At 38.7% G+C, this 19,595-nt stretch overlaps 1 protein-coding gene across 12 annotated transcripts in view; it reads left to right on the top strand.

Annotated features, from left to right (window-relative positions):
• The window catches only part of SCAF4 (SR-related CTD associated factor 4), a 61,847-nt gene extending 43,640 nt beyond the window's left edge, over nt 1-18,207 (top strand). For 6 of the 12 annotated variants that reach the window (XM_003813224.4, XM_055105173.2, XM_008965792.4 and 3 more), the window contains 5 exons: nt 90-247; nt 2,806-2,971; nt 3,055-3,141; nt 3,299-3,490; nt 16,888-18,207. In XM_003813224.4, the coding sequence (XP_003813272.1) occupies nt 90-247; nt 2,806-2,971; nt 3,055-3,141; nt 3,299-3,490; nt 16,888-17,843 (1,559 nt within the window). In that variant the 3' untranslated portion in view covers nt 17,844-18,207. The remainder of the gene's footprint in view (nt 1-89; nt 248-2,805; nt 2,972-3,054; nt 3,142-3,298; nt 3,491-16,887) is intronic. The other 6 variants (XM_055105176.2, XM_055105174.2, XM_055105175.2 and 3 more) reach the window with 1 other exon arrangement.
• The last annotated feature ends 1,388 nt before the right edge of the window (nt 18,208-19,595 follow it).

Here is a 19,595-nt window from a genome sequence, read left to right as displayed (position 1 = left end):
GGTTTTTATAATCAACATTTTTCATTTCTAGATTTAAAGTTACAAACTGAAAATGGTAAACTCTTGTTAAATTTCTTTCACGCTCACAGATTGGAAAGGAATTCCTAAGAAGCCTGAAAATGAAGTTGCTCAAAATGGAGGTGCTGAAACCTCACACACAGAACCAGTATCACCCATACCTAAACCATTACCTGTGCCTGTCCCTCCTATTCCTGTTCCTGCACCTATAACAGTGCCACCTCCACAGGTGAGAATATTGGGACATGACTTAAACTTTAAGTGCCTGAAAGGTCCCTTTCTAAATCTTACTGTAGATATATGTCTGGATTCATAGTAAAAAACATGAGTACATATATGTGCATATTACATTTTTCATGTTTTATCAGATTTAAAGTTTATATTCTTCACCTTTTTTTTTTTTTGAGACAGAGTCTCTCTTTGTTGCCCAAGCTGGAATGTGGTGGTGATGTCGGCTCACTGCAACCTCCACCTCCCAGGTTCAAGCCGACCCTCTTGCCTCAGCTACCTGAATAGCTGGGATTACAGGATTACAGGCATTTGCCACCACACCTGGCTAATTTTTGTATTTTTAGTAGAGACGGGGCTTCACCATGCTGGCCAGGCTCGTATCAAACTCCTGGCCTCAAGTGATCTGCCTGCCTTGGCCTCCCAAAGTGCTGGGATTACAGGTGTGAGCCATCGTGCCTGGCCCATAAATGTTTATACAACCAAAATAAATGTATATTGTCTTACATCTATCCATCCAGATTATTCAGTATCAAGTTTCATAGGCTCTGCCTACTTTTTTTCTGAGTCTTCATTCTTCAGGGACTTTGTGTCCTGAAGAAACTTGGATGTGTACCCAATAAGCTGCTGCTTTGAGGGACAGGGATTTTCTTAATTTTCACCTTGGATGCTATCCTTATGAAATTTTTAAATGGATTGAAAACTTCATAATAAATGCCATTTAACATGAAGATGTGTTCTTATTATAAAATATTTGCTGTCTAGTCAGCCAACCTGTTACTTGAAAAGCAATACTAGATTCTGGTAGAACTGGGTTTAATTCTCAACTCTGTTGTTTATATTCAGCAGTATGGTATTTGGCATGTAACTTCACCTATAAGTTTCAGTTTCCTATTTGTAAATGTGCAAATTCCCTTTCCTGGCTTTGGCATTCCTCATGTGTTAGAGTTGTTTTGAGGGTTAAATGAGATAATATATGTTAAGTACTCAGTATGTTTTTTGTCACGTCATAAGAGCCGAAAAATGAAAAACCCTTTGAAAATTATAAGAACTTGACCCATAGTTCTATGTGTGATCTACTGGATTTTTCTTGTCTTCCTTCCTCAGTTTCTCACATTAAATCTGAATCAGATAAATCTGAGCTATCGTGAAAGTGAATTGTGTCTTCATTTTCTCAATGTGAGGGGAAAACTGTATGCTTTGGTACATTCTTGGCTGTGATTTAAATGGACTCCCCTAGTTTGCAAACTCTTCAGCTGACCTTCTGGATATGCCCCTCCAGTGCAGGTTCTAAGCAAAATTCAATGTGTGTCAGCACTCATTTACAGAAAGCTGCCTGATCTGTTCAGATAGTGGTCTCCAACCTTTCCGGCACCAGGGACCGATTTCTTGGAAGGCAATTTTTCCATGGACTGGAGTGGAAGATGGTTTCAGGATGAAGCTGCTCCACCTCAGATCATCAGGCATTAGTTAGATTCTCATAAGAACTGCACAAGCTAGATCCCTGACATGTGCATTTCACGACAGGGTTCATGCTCCTATGACAATCTAATGCCGCCACTGATCTGACAGAAGGCAGAGCTCAGGAGGTGGTGCTTGCTTGCCCACTGCTGTGTGGCCCGTTTCCTAACAGGCCATAGACTGGTAATGGTCCGTGGCTGGGGGGGTTGTTAAAATTTATCTTAAAAAAAAAAAAATAGCTAACGTTTGTTGGGCATTTAAGTGCCAGGCACCAGCACTTAGTATGTATTAACTCATTTAATCTGCATAATTATGTGTGGTTGGCACTTTGCCGTTTTAGAGAATTTAAATAGCTTGCTCAAGGTCACACAGCTAACTAAAGCGGATGGGAGAAGCAGACAATTTGGCTCCAGGACCTGTGATCTTAGCCATTGTGTAAATTGCCAAGTAGCCTGTCTTAAAGCTGTATTGCTGAAAGGACCATGGAACATTTTAAAATGTATTACATGATGTCAGAACACCAATAAACACTGGTGAAATATAGTGTGAAATTGCTGTCATAAAGTGAAGAGCACAACTTTGATTTCTTTCTTTCTTTCCTTTTTTTTTTTTTTCTTTTTTTTTGAAGACCAAGTCTTGCTCTGTCGCCCAGGCTGGAGTGCAGTGGTGCAATCTCGGCTCACTGCAACCTCCACCTCCCGAGTTCAAGCAATTCTCCTGCCTCAGCCTCCGGAGTAGCTGGGATTACAGGTGCTTGCCGCCACACCCAGCTAATTTTTGTATTTTTAGTACAGACAGGGCTTCGCCATGTTGACCAGGCTGGTCTTGAACTCCTGACCTTAGGTGATCCGCCTGCCTCGGCCTCCCAAAATGCTGGGATTACAGGTGTGAGCCACCACACCCGGCCCACAGCTTTGATTTCTATCAGTTGGTATGAATAGAAGTTAACTACCACCTGTTATTTAATAAATTGACTGGTCTAATAAGCACAAATTAAGAAACATCTATTTTTTCAACAGTTTGCTCTTTTATCTGTGCTTACTGTGTGGATGGGAGGGTGTCTAGATAGGTGGTTTATTCTTTTATCTTTCTTTCTAGGTCCCACCACATCAACCGGGTCCACCTGTAGTTGGTGCTCTCCAGCCGCCTGCTTTCACGCCTCCTCTGGGAATACCGCCTCCAGGCTTTGGTCCTGGTGTTCCTCCTCCCCCTCCTCCTCCACCATTTTTGCGCCCAGGATTCAACCCAATGCATTTACCACCAGGTACACTAAATTGTCTGTGAACATACTTTAGAGCCTGCAATGGAGTGATACAGCATAAGTTGACATTATTTTTCTTATTCTAGGTTTTCTGCCTCCTGGACCCCCACCTCCTATAACTCCACCAGTATCCATTCCTCCTCCTCACACTCCACCAATAAGCATCCCAAACTGTAAGCATGTTTTTTTCTTTGTGTTTGCTTATCCTCTTGGAGCTGGGTGTAGGAGGGAGAGTGAACCGGTAATAGGATCTATAGTATGGCAGAAGAATGTTGACCGGGAGATAATTAATTATTCAGCTTCACATGTTGATATAATTATATTCCTTAGCTACTATCGCTGGTATAAATGAAGACACTACAAAAGACTTATCTATTGGAAATCCCATTCCAACAGTGGTGTCTGGGGCTAGAGGAAACGCCGAGTCTGGTGACAGCGTGAAAATGTATGGCTCTGCTGTGCCACCTGCTGCACCCACGAATCTGCCCACCCCTCCTGTAACCCAGCCTGTTTCACTTCTTGGTAAGTTATTTTTTTTTATCATTAGTTTTCCTTGCCCCACCCCCACCCACCCCCCCACCCATCCCCAAGTTAGATTTTTTTAAAAAAACAATGTTAATTTTGGTAAAATTATTTCCAAGACTGGCTTTTTTGGTTGTTTTGTTTGTTTGTTTGTTTTTGAGGAAGATCTTCCTCTTAAAGTCAAATATGTGTACTTGATCTTTACCAAGAGAGAATCTCAAAGACAAAATCATGTTTGTCTGTCTTGAATAAAAGTTTGGATCTTCACATCCTTATTTGGTATAGAAAAATGATTAAAAGCAATCTCTGTGCAAAGGAATTGGTACAGAGTTCGTAATTCACTTAACCTTAGTCTCTTCCCAGCTTTTAGGAGATACTTCTTTAACAGCCTAGGTTTTTCTCTGTCTGGACCAATTATTATCTATCTGAAACCCCTGGACTTGGGTAGCGTTCTTTGTGGGCTAGCAAAGAAATCATCTTTGATACATTCCAATAAAATGGCTTTGTTTTCTAAGTAACAGTTGCGCAGCCTGAGGTACCACTTTCCCACTCACTCTCAGTTTACTTGGCTGGAGTTTATCTGTTGTACTTTTTACCCACAACTTCAATACTGTGATCAAGGGCGATGTGACTTAGATCTTTTACATCTTTAAGCAGGCTTACTCTTGCCTGCTTAAGTTATGAATAAATACATCACATGCTTGTTACAGTAGACCATCTTTTAAATTAACAAATTGTTGTATTTGAAGTGGTATTGCCAAATATAATTAACACTTGAATCCCCTAATTGGAAGTTAATATCTTGAGAGTATTACAGTGTTCTAGTCCTGTGAGCCCATAGTATTTTTCAAAGGTATATGCATATGCCTGTTTGCTTTCATAATCTGAGTTGTTTTAGGAAAGAACCTATTGATTACCTCTGAGATGTAGGACTGTGAGACATTGGTTTGTAATGGAGGACTTTTACTTTTCACCTATGCTATTCAGTACTGTTGGAATTTTTTATTTTTTGCATGTACTATATTTATAATAAAAAACAATTTGTTTTTAAATGGTATACTGTATTCTGCCCTCCCCTAGACTAAGCTTAGGCTGATAATAGCCTTGAGTTTATTTCCCTTAGTACACAGATTGGGTAATGGTAAAAGAGGATTTGGGATTAAAATTTATCACAAGTGATACAGGAGTGTAGTTACCATAATGATGGAAAATGATTTGTTTAATGAGGAAGTTGCTTAAGAGGTCTACCTTCCAATGGAAGTCATATCATAGAAGGAACATTGGACTAGGAACCAGGGAACATTTTTGCATCTGTTTTGTTATGCTTTCTTTTTTTTTTCATATTAACATGATTGCACAAGAATCACAGAATCTGGATAGCAACCCCTTCTTCACATCCCACATACACACCCTTGATTATGAATCCTAGTCTAAGGTCCATGGATGTTAGACTACCTGAAACTATTTATAAAATTGCTGCATTTGTGTTTTTTACTGGGTTTAATAAATTTATTGAATGAGTGAAAAGATCTCATGAACTCCAGGAGTTTAATAACCACTGCTTTCAAGCAACTGTGAAGCGTAGTAAGTAGCCTGCCTGTGATTTAACATTTAGGTCTTGAAGACCCTGCCTGTTATTTCTTATCACTACTGAACATACAATTTAACCTCTGCATCCAACATGTGCAACCAAACACAGATGAGAAGTCGGTGAGCTTGGAAAAACATAGTAAGCTAGGCATGGCTAGAAAAGTAATTAAATTCTGAATCAGTCGTAGCGTTTATCATCACCTGACATACTGTTTGCATGTCCATCTTCCTCCCACTAGATGGACCCATGAGAGGGGAACATTTGTTACATGAGCGGGTGGTTTTCAATGCAGGACTGTTCATATTTTACTTCTGATGATTATCTTCGTTCTAAAACAAAATTTTAAAATTGAAGGCTATTCTAAATCCAGAAGGGTTTAGAATTTGACATAAGAAAAGTGAAAACAATTTTGTTAAAATAAGCACTTTGAACTAAAATGCAATATGTTAGTTCAGTCATGAGAAAGAAAGCCTTCCATGTGCCTTCAGTCAGCAGTCTTGAAAAGAATATCACAGGAATTTTGACCTTATAGAGGAATGAGTTTTAAATGTGTATGCAAGTTAAGAAGGGTTCATCTAAGACTAACCAGTTATATCATTTTGATAAAGGAATGTGGTGACCACACTGCAGTATTGCAGTACTAAAGGATCAGTAATTAGGTTGGGATAACAAGTGATGGAATCCCAGAACTAAGATGCTTTGGTATTTCCTCTTGGTGCTCTAATGTTTTCTTTTAAGATAATAAAAGGAATTGTTATGCTTACCAGAAAACTATAAGTCTAGAAGTTGATGCTAAACTTCAGTTTTCTCATCTCTAAAGGGGGAGAAAAATGACAAACACAATGGTGTCACGATGATTTAATGGGCTAACATCTATAAAACACTTGCTTTGGGGCCTGCTGTAGGGCAGGCACTTAGTGAGTGGTGGGTGCTTATATTACAGGTAAGAAATGTCATAGATGTTATTTATAAGACCTAGAGAAGAATATCTTTTGCAATTCTAAAATTATATTACTTCATCTGTGATTCGTTTTAAACTGTTATATTGGCAGACAGAGGAAGCAAACTTTTTTTTTTTTTGAGATGAGTCTCACTCTGTCGCCAGGTTGGAGTGCAGTGGCGCAATCTCATCTCACTGCAGCCTCCGCCTCCCAAGTTCAAGCGATTCTCGTGCCTCAGCCTTCCAAGTAGCTGGGACTACAGGCGCGTGCCACCACGCCCAGCTAATTTTTCTATTTTTAGTAGAGACAGGGTTTCACCATGTTGGCCAGGATGGTCTTGATCTCTTGACCTCGTGAGCCACCGCACCTGGCCTACTTTTTAGGAAAAAATTTATCTTGACATAGTTGCCTCAGATATTTTCGAGATAGATTAGATCATAAATTTACACATATTAAAGTTCCATCAGTTGGCTTAATGAGAAAATGTGTCAGTTTAGTGATAAATAGCACACCTACTAGATATCTGTAGTTTTTCCAGAGAGCGAGACTTAACTGAGTTCTTGGATCTTAATTTGTGAAATGTGGCAATATTTTTAAAGTACTAGGCGCCAAGCAGTTGTTCGGTGGGTCTCCAAAAATTCTGTAGTGAAGCCTGATTATACTGGAAAGAGGCAGTGGGTGCCTTAAGGATGGTTTGGTTGTATCATCACACTTAAGTGCGGGTGTTAGTTTGGGAGTAATTAGTTGAGTTGTACTACTGAATTTGGAGGGAATAAAACCAACTTTTAGAGATTTTGATTCTTTTAGTAATACTGATAATCTGAAGATATAAAATTACTTGATGCACAATAATTATTACTTGATTTTAAAGAAATCTCACACACCCAAATAGCTACAGTGGTGGTAGTTTCATAAAAGCTAAAGGTAACATTCTACAGTTGTTGGTCACTTAGGAGAGAAGGAATATTACAAATGATAGCAATTCAGTTCATTCTCTTTACTGTATAAGTGTTTGTGTTTTACTTTTCAAAAACTTTTGTATAACATGTATCTCTAATGTGTACAACCTATTTTTATTAAAAAGTTCATTGTAAATGTAAAGTTTGGGTTACTTTGGTGTTCCAAACAATAAAAAAGAATACACAAAAAAATGTTTGTTTGTGTTACCTATCTCTACTGTGTTACCAGTATATCCAAAATATCTTTTCAAGCAAAAACTGTTCTAGGTTGAACTCATTCCTTTTATGGAAAATTAAAGCCTCTTGACAAGTATGTTTATTCATTAATTATCAATATGAAGAGATTACCACCAGTTTTTGTCACACTACTGTAGCTGATGGTAAAATTTATAAATAAGAGTTGAGTATTTGTAAGATCACTTCCTACTTGTAATTTTTGTTACCAAAGGTTTTAAAGCAAGAGTAACAAGTTGGTGGCCTGTGGCTAAATTACTAGGCAGTGGTGTGCTGCGCTGCAGTCCTATCATGGCTTCAGTAGACATTTGAGTTGATGATTCCAGATTTGGACACCTCAGGAAATTGTGGGGACAGAATTGGTTTGTGAATTATATTTAAACAAGCGCAAATGTTTTTATGCTATCGTTATGATCCCCGAAACTGCCTAAAAGATGAATAACTTTGCCAGCAATATCAATAGGAATTTGATTTTGATGATTTCACTTAAGTTTGGATTTCTTTGCCCAGTTTCTGTCTAGAATTTTAGATTTTTTAGTAGCTCATTTTTAGCAACACTTACTAGAATATTAAAGCACCAGTCTACTAATAATGCACTAGTTAGCCACTGACATTAAAAGGAAGCCTGAAGAAAATTCTAGAAAGTAGAGTTTTCAAAGTACTAACATAATACGTAATTTTTTAAAAAACAATTTTTGTGTTTTAATTTTGTTTGAATTTTGATGTTTGGTTACATTAAATTATAAGCTAGAGTGATATATCAGGTATTTAATTTGGTACCCAAAAAGCCTGTTTACTTATCCTATAAAAGTGTTCTTCTTTGAAAGCTTTAAAATATTTGAATTGGTACTCTAATTATTGTATTAATGTTATTCCACTAGTGTTATATAGTAGAAATGGTTCTTAAATACGAATTACAGTACCTTCAACTTAGTATATAACATTGTTCATTGGATACAGTGGATAATGCAAAATAGTGATTAATCTAGAACAAATACTTGGCGTGGATATGAATTTACACATGAACACACCATAGTTTCTCCCAAGGCAAAGCACTTCAAATGAAACGTGGAGAAAGTCTTGCAGAAAACCTTGAAATATTTTAACACATTGTCTCCATTTCTCCTGGGCTGTCACTTCTTAGGCTGCTCCAGAGTGCAAGTCTGAAGAATGTCTTAAATTTAAATCTCTCTGAGGGACATCTTGAGGAAGGTGGGAGGGGCAGTAACTCTGGGCTCTAGATTGATTTTGGTAGACAAAGTTAATTGCTGTAAAGAATTTCAGGTAAGGTTTTTTTTCCAGCTAATATTGAAAATAAAATTGCCTACAGATAATCTCATTCAGTGATAGAAAGTTAACTTTAGATTTCAAGTTTATTGACTCTAATAGTGAAATTTTAACTCATAGCTATTGCACTTTGTCAATTATAGTGACATACTTAAGTAATTATTATTATGCTAACTGAAATTCCAAAAAGCAAATCTGTAGGAAGTTGACCATGCAGAGCCTACTGTACATTATTTTGAAAAAACCAAGCATTTAAAAAAGATAATCATTCTCCAATTTCACTTATAATTCTGTTTTTCATGTATTAGATGTTATCAAAATATAATGTACCCTTATGCCAAAAATAGATGAGTCACATCTCAGTATATCTGCATTATATATTATTGAAAACTCAAATTTCTCTTAAGAATCTCTTGCTAACATTCTAAGCATCATTTTTAAAATATAATCTTAATGTATAATATAATCTGAAAGATGCTTTTTCTCATTCTTTGAAAATTGGCTCCTTATTCTTCCATTTTCCCCAGCTCTCAGAACATAGTGCCTTCTATAAGAATAACCCAGGAGTGTTTTCAGAATAAATAGGCCTAAATGTTATTGGTGAATCTAGGCAAAGGAAATAACATGTTGGTTGTACTGTTATTTCAGTTTTCTGCAGGTCTGAAATGGAAAAAGGATAATACTTGCTGATTAAAAAAAAAACCTAGGGATATATGCTTAGGGATCTTCAGGTATTGATGAAAGAGATGAGTGGTTGATACATCTTTTTCTTCATGTGGGAAAAGTTCATGTTTAGTTCATGCAAAGTGCCACAGTGACACTCATTCTGTAGAGATCAAATCAAAACGGTGGAACTGCAACAAAGAACAGAAAAGGAGGTTGAAAGAAAACTCATCCTTTCTCAAAGTTCAAGTCCTCCTAGGTTTATGCTGGGAAGATTCTTACCACCCTGGGAAAAGACCTGGAGCTTGTAGCCTCTATTCTTAATTCCCTGAGAGGTATCTTCTCCTTCATGAGTTTGGTCATCACCTCTGCAAACACCATTCACTCATATGTTCAATAAATATCTAATCAATAACCATTGTGTGCCAGGCACCCTTCTAGGTACTAGAAATACCAGAATGAACAAAACAAAACCTGTCTTTCTGGAGTTTATATTTTCGCATACCTGGGCTAATAATTTAACATGGAGACGTTTCTATGAAAAGAGTAAAACAGGACAGTTAGGCAGTATAAGGGTGTAACACGGATATGTACAATTTTAAATATGATTGCTAGGGAAGGCATCTGAACCAGTAATGAAGAGAATACCCCCATGTAAATACAGAGGAAAGGAATGTAGAGTGAGGACCAAAGGAAAGGGGGCCTGGATTGAGATGGGGCATGGATTGTTGAAGGACCACAGCAGGAAGGGAGAGCAAAGGGAAGAAAGTGGCAGGAGATGAGCTTAGAGAAGTTTGTTGAGCACTAGGCTTTGAGTGCAGTGGGAAATGGTGTAGAGTCTTTTATCCATGCCATGATCTGATGTGCAGTTTTTAAAGTATTACTGTGGCTGTTAGAGAAACAGACTCTAGAAGTTGGTAAGAGTGGAAAGGAGACCAGTTCTGATGCTGTTGCAGCAGATGAGATGGGAGCTAGCCCACGTTGGGCTGGTGCAATGGAGGTGATAAGTGGTTAGAGTCTGAAGATATTTTGAAGATAGAGCCTTCAGAATTGCCATATTACTTAAATATGGAATGCGAAAAAGAGTCAAGAATGACTCGTTTTTTATGTAAGCAACTGGTAGATGTAATTGCCATTCCTGTGATGCGCAAATCTGTAGGAGTGGGTTTGAGGGGAGCCTATCAAATTAAAATGTTGGATATTCTAACTTTGATACCCAGGTACAGATGTCAAGTAAACTACTGGTAACATCTAATAGAGCTGCAAATTCTGGCATCTTCAGCAGATAAAGATAATATTTAAAGCCGCAGGAGCCTGTGAGATTACCTAAGGAGAAAATGTAAATAGAGAAGTGGTGAGAGGTCTGAGGACAACATTCTTCAGCATTTGGCAGCTAAGAATATGATGCTGTGAGACTAAGGTAGACATAGTTCCACGTGCCAGAAACTCTTAAGCAGTTTGTGTATATTAATCATTTAACCCTTGCAGCCCTCAGGGTTATCTTCATTTTATAGATGGGGAGACTGAAGCACTTGGAGATGAAATAACCTTCCAAGGGTCACATAGCTACAAGTAGCCGTGTTAGAATTCAAGGTAGCCCCACTCCAACAGGAGCCTGTGCTTTTGACCACTATCTATACTGTACTCTCCAGCAAAGGATGCTGAGAAGGTACAGCCCGTGGGCTAGGATAAAAATGTAGAGGGAGATAATCTGAAAGCCAAGTAGAGTTTCTAGGCAGGAAAGAGGGGGAGAGAGGTGAACTATCAGATGACACTGATGGATCAAGAAAGAGCGCTGCGACTTGGCAGCTGGATTTAGCAAAATGAAGGCTCCTGGTGACTGTGAGAAAAGTGCTTTCATTGGATTGATGAGTTCAAAAGCCCAGTTACATAGGGTTGTGAGAGACTGGGAGATGAAGGATACAATTAGGATTTTGAACATCTCAGGAGATTTGCTATAGAGGAGAAAAACAAGATGGGGTGATACCTGAAAGGAGATGCAGAGTGAGGGAGTTTTTAATTTTTGTTCTTGTTTCTGAAAGATGGGCAAAAACTACAGCATACTTACCATTGGGAAGCCCAGTAGAGGGGAGAATGTTGGTGCAAGCAAGAAGGGCTATGTGCTCGGTTGTTATGTAGGTGAGAAGGGACAGATCCAGGGTACAAATAACAGGTGTAACCATTGGAGCGCGGACAGTCACAGACAGTAGGAGTAATGTGGATTCAGGTGCAGGTAAATTGGTAGATTTGGTGGCATGTGGGTGGATGAAAAAGTCTTTTTCTAAAGACCTTTTTAAAAAAATGATAAGCCAACTAGGGTGACTAAAATATGGTATATTCGTATCACGGAATATTAGTAATAAAAAATGAAGGACTTAAACATGCAACATGGATGAACCTTGAGAAGATACGCCAAGCAAAAGTCAGTCACACAGGACCACATATTTTATGATTCCATTTATACAGAATGTTAATAGGTAAACCCACAGAGACAGAAAACATGTGGTTGCTTGGGGCTGGGACAGATGAGGGGAAAGCTGGGGAAATAGAGATGGCCCACGGATGCAGGATTTCCTTTTAGGGTAATAAAAATGTTCTAAAGTTGATTGTGATAGTTGCCCAATTCTGTGAATATACTAAAACCATTGAATTGTACATCTATGTGGGTAAATTACAGGATGTGTGAATTTTACCGTACTGAAATTACCAAACAAAACAACTAAGAGTAGACAGGATTAAGGAGGACCTTGAACATGTGTCCTCATCCAGGACATGAGAATGTGGATTGACTAGGAAAATGTTAGATTACTGGCCAGAATGAAGGGTCCACTTGGGTTGTAGTTACAGAAATTTGAAATGAGAGCAGTCAGCATACTCCATGTCCAGGTGGAGATTAGGCAGAAGAGTTGCATTTAAAACCAATGTTGGGGATTTTCCAGGCAGATATGGTGAGGGAGAGCCATGGACTCCAAAGCAGGTAAGGATTAAGATAAAAACATGAAGGGCCTTGTGGGGCATGAGCCTGGTGGGATTGAAGATTGTTTGGGGAAAGGAGATCTGGAGAGAATAACCTGGAAAGAGGAGAAGCAGGTAAAGAGTGGGGTACTTGAAATTGGGAATTTGGAAGTAATGACTTTATTAGTGATCAAACATCTGAGCTCCTAGAGATAGTGGCTCTGGTAGAATGGAAGATAGGGTTGTTGACCAAAACAGGTAGAGGAACTGAGTCGTTCCTCTTTTTCTGTAAAGATCTCACTGAAATTTTGCATCCTCTGCAAAATCTTCTGCAACTGATGCAGTTGGTCACTCCCACAGTATTTAAATCAGACCTTTTACATTTTATGTTTTATATCTGTCTCCCTGACTGCGTACACTCTGTGGTCCTTGACAGAAAGCCACCCTATTCATTTATATGCCTTTTGTATCCCTTATGCACATTCTCCTGAGATTTCAAGGTCCACGTTGGACTCCAACTATGAAATCAACCTTCCTTTCTCCCACCTCCCCCGTAGCCCTTTAATGTACTTGTTCTTTATTTCACACCATTTCAGGCATCTTTGCTGTAGATGGCAATGGTGTCTCCCCACCCCCTTTTGTAATTGTAAAACAACTGTTTTTTGGATCGTCATAGGAAGTATTTACAGATTCTTGGTTATTTTTAGTTAAACTCCAGTGTGTTTTCCATACTTCCCAAATTTGAATTCAGGCACTTAGAGCCATCACTGTTTTGGTCTGCCCTAACGCCTCGCTGTATTAAAAATTTGTTTCCCAGGTCTGAGCCCTTATTTGTTTCACCTATATTCCAGGGGAGTTAACACCATCACTCTTCTGATCTTGCGTTGACAGCTGCATCCGCTCAGTTAAGGCAGAGAGCTGTGTTCCTTCATCGCTTACACCCTGTCCTTCCTGTCCACTAAATGTCTTCAGTGTGTCCTCCATCTCTAGCACCTCTCACTTCAGTCTCTTGTCACTATCACTGTCACTGCTGGATTCTCCGAATAAGTGCCTAACTACTCTTGAGGGGCCTTCCCCTCTTAGCTATCCTGTACACTACTTGCCAGAAGGATCTGTCAAAAACAATCATAGAATCATTTATCCCTGCTAAAAATTACTTGGTTTTCTGCACCACTAGAGGTCAAAGTCCAGGTTCCTCCTTATGGCATATAGGGCCTGTGAATTGCCCTGACTTATCTCTTCAGCTTCATAAACCTCATCTGTATTTTCTCCTTTCTTCTTAGTTTTCATCAAGTCATTTTATTGTGGTTCTCTGAACCACACACACCACTGCTTTACCTTGCTATATGCCTTTTCAAAAGCTGCTAGTAATGTCTTGATAGTAACGTCCTTCCTTAACTCACTGGCCTTGTCCATTTTCCTTTGAGATCCAATTCAGACACCCCCGATGACTGCCACTCAGATTCACACACCAGCTTTATGAGTCCCATCTCTATACCACCATGCTAGCTTGTGCCATCTCCTACAGCAATTGAAATTTGTCTATTTCTACCAAACTGTCCCTTTTGAAGGAAAGGACTATTAAATGAGTTAATAGAAAATTCAGATATTTAATACATAATATGAATGAACTGGGTTTTTTAAAAATTTGTAACTTTAGAAAACTCATCAGTGATATCACACGTCATATTTCCAGATGAAATGAATAATTGCTTTGAATGCCCTTTTCACCTGGGTAACTCACAATATACTCTGATGGTTTATGCCTAATGCCAGCTTTCCTAATAAGGACTTCCTAGCTAGCATGCTTGCCAGTCTTCTGCCACCTAATGTGTTTTTAATATAACTGATTATAAAAGCATTACATGTTCACTGCAAAAGGGAATAAAAGGAACTACAGATAAAATTTTTTTGTGGTCTGAAGGCCATCTGGGGCTATGGGCATATTCTATCAGGAATCTATAAATTTAGTTGGCTCTCAAAGGGTTAAAAGGAAACCCAGCTGGCCACATCTTTTTAGCTTTATTTACGAAGAAGGGAAAGGATTTGAGTGTATAATGTTTTAAGCAAATCCCACACACAAATATCCACATGTATCAAACAAGTAGGCAATTCTTTATAAAAATTGTGCTTTTATATAAGGTTTATATGATTATTGTAAATTTTAACCCTGTTAATTTATACCCTCAAATGAATGCTGTAAAGTACTTAAGAGATGTGGTCCTTCAGTCTGGGGTTTGTATTTTATCATCAGGGCCCCTTTTCTCTCTTCTGTACAAAGTTGAGGTGGCTTTGCATCCTTTGGCCACTGTCAGATACTCGAGGAAGCCAAGTCATGGGGCAATCAGGAGTAGGACCTTCCCATTGCCCTTCAGGAATCACTTTCCTTTTGAAGACTCATCTCAACTAAATTCTCTTGTTATAATAAGATGCTTTGAAACTGTTTCCCCCGTTTTTCTGGTGTTATTTTATAATTTGGCTTGACCACTTGAACCTATAGATAGGCACCAGCATGTGCTATGCTGACCTCCGTAACAGTAAACATTGGCCATTTTAGTCCTGGAAAACAAATCTTTACTGATAAAAGGTGATGGGAAAGTAAAGTTCAGTTTGTTTCAGGTGTTTCTATATAATGATCCCTCTATTAAAAGAGACTGTGCCTGGGCATATACATTTTATGTTTTGGATTAAAGTCCACAGGTGTTGGAACTACACTATTCCTTTACAAAGTGAAAGCAAGGACATGTGCTTCTGTTGCCCCAGTGTATGGTATATACTCAGTAAATATTTCCCAAATGATGTGAAGAGTGTTTTATTTCTATCTGAGATACAGTGTAGCTGGTGTCCTGTACTTGTTCATTGGGATTTTCCCAAAGTGTCTGAAGAGCCTGTGAAGGGACAGAGCCATCACCTCATCCATTTCACAATTTCTGGCGCTTTTGCTGTGGTAATCAGCATTTCCCAACTTTAGACCTGACATGAAAGCTCAGTGTATTTTTTCCGGTTACCGAAGTACTTGACTTTAAACTATGGCAGGTGTCGAAGAAGCAGGAGGAGTTGATTAAGATTTTAATTACCAGAAATAGAAAATGTTGTGTTTGTTTTTTTGCAAAATCAAATGTTTAGTATTAGGATATTTATTACTTTTCTAAATAGATATGCAGAATAATTTCAGCAGTTACATGAGCCAAACACTGAACTCACTCTCATGTATTTTATCCTATTTGATCTCAACAAGTGGCAGGTATTATTACTATGCCCATTTTATAAGCCAGAATACTGAGGCACATGTCCAAGATTGTATTTCACCGAACATAATATATTTCTCTTTAAGCATTTAGAAGAAGATATTTTTATGTAAATACCAAACCTGGTGAGTCTTTACGTTAAAAGAGTATTATAAACTAGTTTGCATACCTTTTCAGGTCCACTTTAGTGCTGAAGTGTGACAAGTACTATTGGACAACACGTTGTGGGTAGCAAAAACTAAAGTAGAAGTTCTTATTTAGCATGATATAATTATTAATACATAAAATCTAGAAACAGGACTTGTTAATTTGCTAAAGTAGGTGGGAAGAAGTTTATTCAAATTGTAAATCTAAAATAACATGATGTTGGGGAAGAAAGAAAACTAGTACTAAAGTATTGGTCATTTTTCTGTCAGTGTCACCCAAGTATTTTTCTTACCATTGCTAACTGATCAACCCATAACTTGCTCAAAGACCTTTCTGCAGCACATGGGTAAATAGCATGTTCTTAACAGTACCTGGAACATTTTCCATTATCAGAATAACTCCTTTCAGTCATAGTATTATAGTATTTGTCTTATTTATATTTGCAAAAGGATAAATTGAGAGATTCCAATGCTTTTCTGTACCTAAGTGGTAAACCCCAAGCAGAAAATGACAGGTTGTTGAACTTGCGTGACTCTTATATCAGTATGAGCAAACCCTCATGTAGATAGGAAAATAAAACCAAGAAGTCATTGTTATTTCAGCAGCACCAACCTTACCAGACTTGCCACCTTTGGAAGAATGAATAGAAATAATGAATAGAAGGTGAACAGCTGAACATTGAGCATTATTCAGGTCGTGATGGCCTCGCAAGTTAAATATCATGCTGTGCCTTGAAAAAGGAACTGTAACAGTAAACTTCACATTTGCGTATGGATCTTTGTTTTGTAGACATTAGTGTTTATTTGATGCACATTGCATAGTAACTGCATGAGGCATTTTAATAATATGGACTAAGTGTAGCATGGAGTCAAAGAGATCTTCCTCTTTCTTGGGTTTTCTAGGTCAGTGACCTCATTTTTTTCTAGTAATAAGAAGACGGGGTGTAAATTTTCTAAGTGTGCACCTGCAGTATGCTTAGTTAGCTTGAATAGTTACTGATAGTGAATGTATTTATCTCATTAGGACTTAGCACACTGTGTTTCTCAAATGTATTTGGAGTGGGAAGACAGCTTCTAATGAAAGCTACAGGAGATTTTGACATACTCTTTGAAAATTGGTATTACCATTACTATTTTATTTCCCAGTTTATTCTGGCCTCTACCTGTATTAGATACTTTAAAAATGTCTTTGCAATTGCTTGCCTTAGGTTGTTACTAGGCCTCACACTGGGTTTGTGACAGGTAGAGTGGCAAACTATGAAATTTGAAGATTGTGGGTTGAATTTTATTTTGCTTTAAGCGCCACAGAACACAGCTGAAACTGGAGTGCCATCTTCGGTGGTGTTTACATTTTTATTTTTGTCGTCTTTTAGGCACTCAAGGAGTTGCCCCTGGTCCTGTAATTGGACTTCAGGCACCATCTACTGGTCTTCTTGGCGCCCGGCCCGGTCTCATCCCACTCCAGCGCCCTCCAGGAATGCCCCCACCTCACTTACAGCGGTTCCCTTTGATGCCGCCCCGTCCCATGCCACCGCACATGATGCACAGAGGCCCACCGCCAGGACCAGGGGGCTTTGCGATGCCTCCACCTCATGGAATGAAAGGTCCCTTCCCACCGCATGGCCCCTTTGTTAGGCCTGGTGGAATGCCAGGGCTCGGGGGCCCAGGGCCAGGCCCAGGGGGTCCTGAAGACAGAGACGGAAGGCAACAGCCGCCGCAGCAGCCACAGCAGCAGCCACAGCCGCAGGCGCCCCAGCAACCACAGCAGCAGCAGCAGCAGCAGCCACCACCATCACAACAGCCTCCACCAACACAGCAGCAGCCACAGCAGTTTAGAAATGATAACAGGCAGCAGTTCAATTCAGGTAGAGACCAAGAAAGGTTTGGAAGAAGATCTTTTGGAAATAGGGTGGAAAATGACCGGGAACGGTATGGGAACCGTAATGATGATAGAGATAATAGTAACCGTGACAGGAGAGAGTGGGGAAGGAGGAGCCCTGACCGGGACAGGCACAGAGACTTGGAAGAGAGAAATAGACGCTCTAGTGGGCATCGAGACAGAGAGAGAGATTCTAGAGATAGAGAGTCTCGTAGAGAGAAGGAAGAAGCCCGAGGAAAGGAAAAGCCTGAGGTGACAGACAGGGCAGGTGGTAACAAAACCGTTGAACCTCCCATTAGCCAAGTGGGAAATGTAGACACTGCTTCAGAACTTGAGAAGGGGGTGTCTGAGGCTGCAGTCCTAAAGCCTTCTGAAGAGTTACCTGCTGAGGCTACCTCATCCGTTGAACCCGAAAAGGATTCTGGCTCAGCAGCAGAGGCTCCTCGTTAGAGACTGGAATTTGTGAAAATGTGACAGTGACACTTCCTGGAGTGTAGAGCTTGAGGTGTACAGATGCTGTATTATATCCGCTCCCGCTGTACTGCAGCCCCGCGCCAGCTGGTGGGGAACTGTAAGCAATTTGATTGCTTCCCTTCTATTTAAAAATAGCCACAAAATAACAAAAAATACTGAAAATATGAATAAATATTACCCTTTTTGCTGTAACTTTTTAAAAGTTTTGACTTTAAAAAGTTTACAAATCGTAATTAGAAGTGCTCTCTATTTTTTTTTTTTTTTAATTTAAGACAAGGTAACGGTGAAAGCTCCTCAAAACAATAGGGATGTTTTTAATAAACTCTATTTTCGTAACAAACTTTAATGTGTGCTATTCTTCCTACACTGCATTAAGGTGGAAAAGGATTGTTCACCATCAAAGTTTGAGCTGTTAATACTGTATTGGAGTCTAAATTAGACTTATTTGATGAAAATAGACATTTTATGTAGTTATTCTCACTTTCATATGTAATACTTTTGATTTTTAATGTTCAGTCATAAGGTAAAGGTTAGTTGTTTTAATGTCAATTGAAAAGCTGTGTTTGCAATTCAATCGAGGTTTTCTTTTTTTTTCCATTGGCTTTGTGGTATATGTTGCCCTAATTTGTAAGGAGATTTTGCTGGGTGAAAAGTTGGATCCCAGTGTTACACGTTGTACTATAAATTATCTGACTGCCTGGGTATTACGTTAGAAGGTTGCGTGTGTGTGTGTGTGTCTTTTTTTTTTTTCCAACCATCCCATTGAATTTTTCAAAAGGGTAAAAGAATCAAGGTTAACATTTGCAACCTAAAAGCTTTTTGTTGTGTTTGAGGACTTCAATGCAACCTATTACTGTTTCCTTATATAAGCCTTGCCTGTTGCCTTTCTTCACCAGTTTTTTAATTCCCCTGCTGAGCAGAGGTAAACGAACTTTTCCCCCACATATACTTTATTTCTTCTGCTTAAAGTTGGTGGTTTAAATAGGAAAAATCGTTGTAGGTTATCCAAGAATTATCACATGAAAACATCTAAAGCCAAGTCAAGCCTTCATCTGAAATTGCAGGAAATCCAGTGCCAAGACCTGATGTCACACTATCCAAGTATTTATGGCCTTGAAGTTGTTTTGAATTACTTTTTCAAACTCCTGGTTTCAGTATACTGAGCAGTTAACTTTGTCTTTGCCTTCATCCTCAGGCGAAGCTGCTTTATTACTCTGGTTTTTAAATAATACTCAGCAGCAAGACCTTTGGTTTGATGGGGAGAATATATCTAGGGCAATGTCCTTATATTCCTGCCTTTAGAAAATGAGAGAAAATTGTTTTATATCTATCTATCTATCTGTAAATTTAAATTATAAAACTTGTCCTTAATTTTACACTGGCCCACTGAGAAGTTTAAAAGTCCTAACAAATGGCTTCTGGAAGAAAACGTGATTACCCAACATCCAGACTTGAAGGACTTACAGCCTGTATTTCCAATTTAAAGTATTGGGACCATCCTATATGCACATGTAAAAACTGGTAGTGTAATTATATTTGAAGTTTCAAAAGGCGTGAGTGAGTCTCCAATTGAGTTATTCCACATGGGCAACAAACTACATTAGGGAAATGTGTTAAATACTGTTTTTTAAAAATTCTCTACTGAGATTTAAAGAATGGTTGTTTTAACCACTTACTGTGAACATACTGTTGTTTACCATAATTTTAAAACTTTGGAAACACTACAGA

Source organism: Pan paniscus, chromosome 22, assembly GCF_029289425.2.
Source record: "Pan paniscus chromosome 22, NHGRI_mPanPan1-v2.0_pri, whole genome shotgun sequence".
Classification (NCBI taxonomy): domain Eukaryota; kingdom Metazoa; phylum Chordata; class Mammalia; order Primates; family Hominidae; genus Pan; species Pan paniscus.
This window is presented reverse-complemented; position numbering and strand designations above follow the sequence as displayed.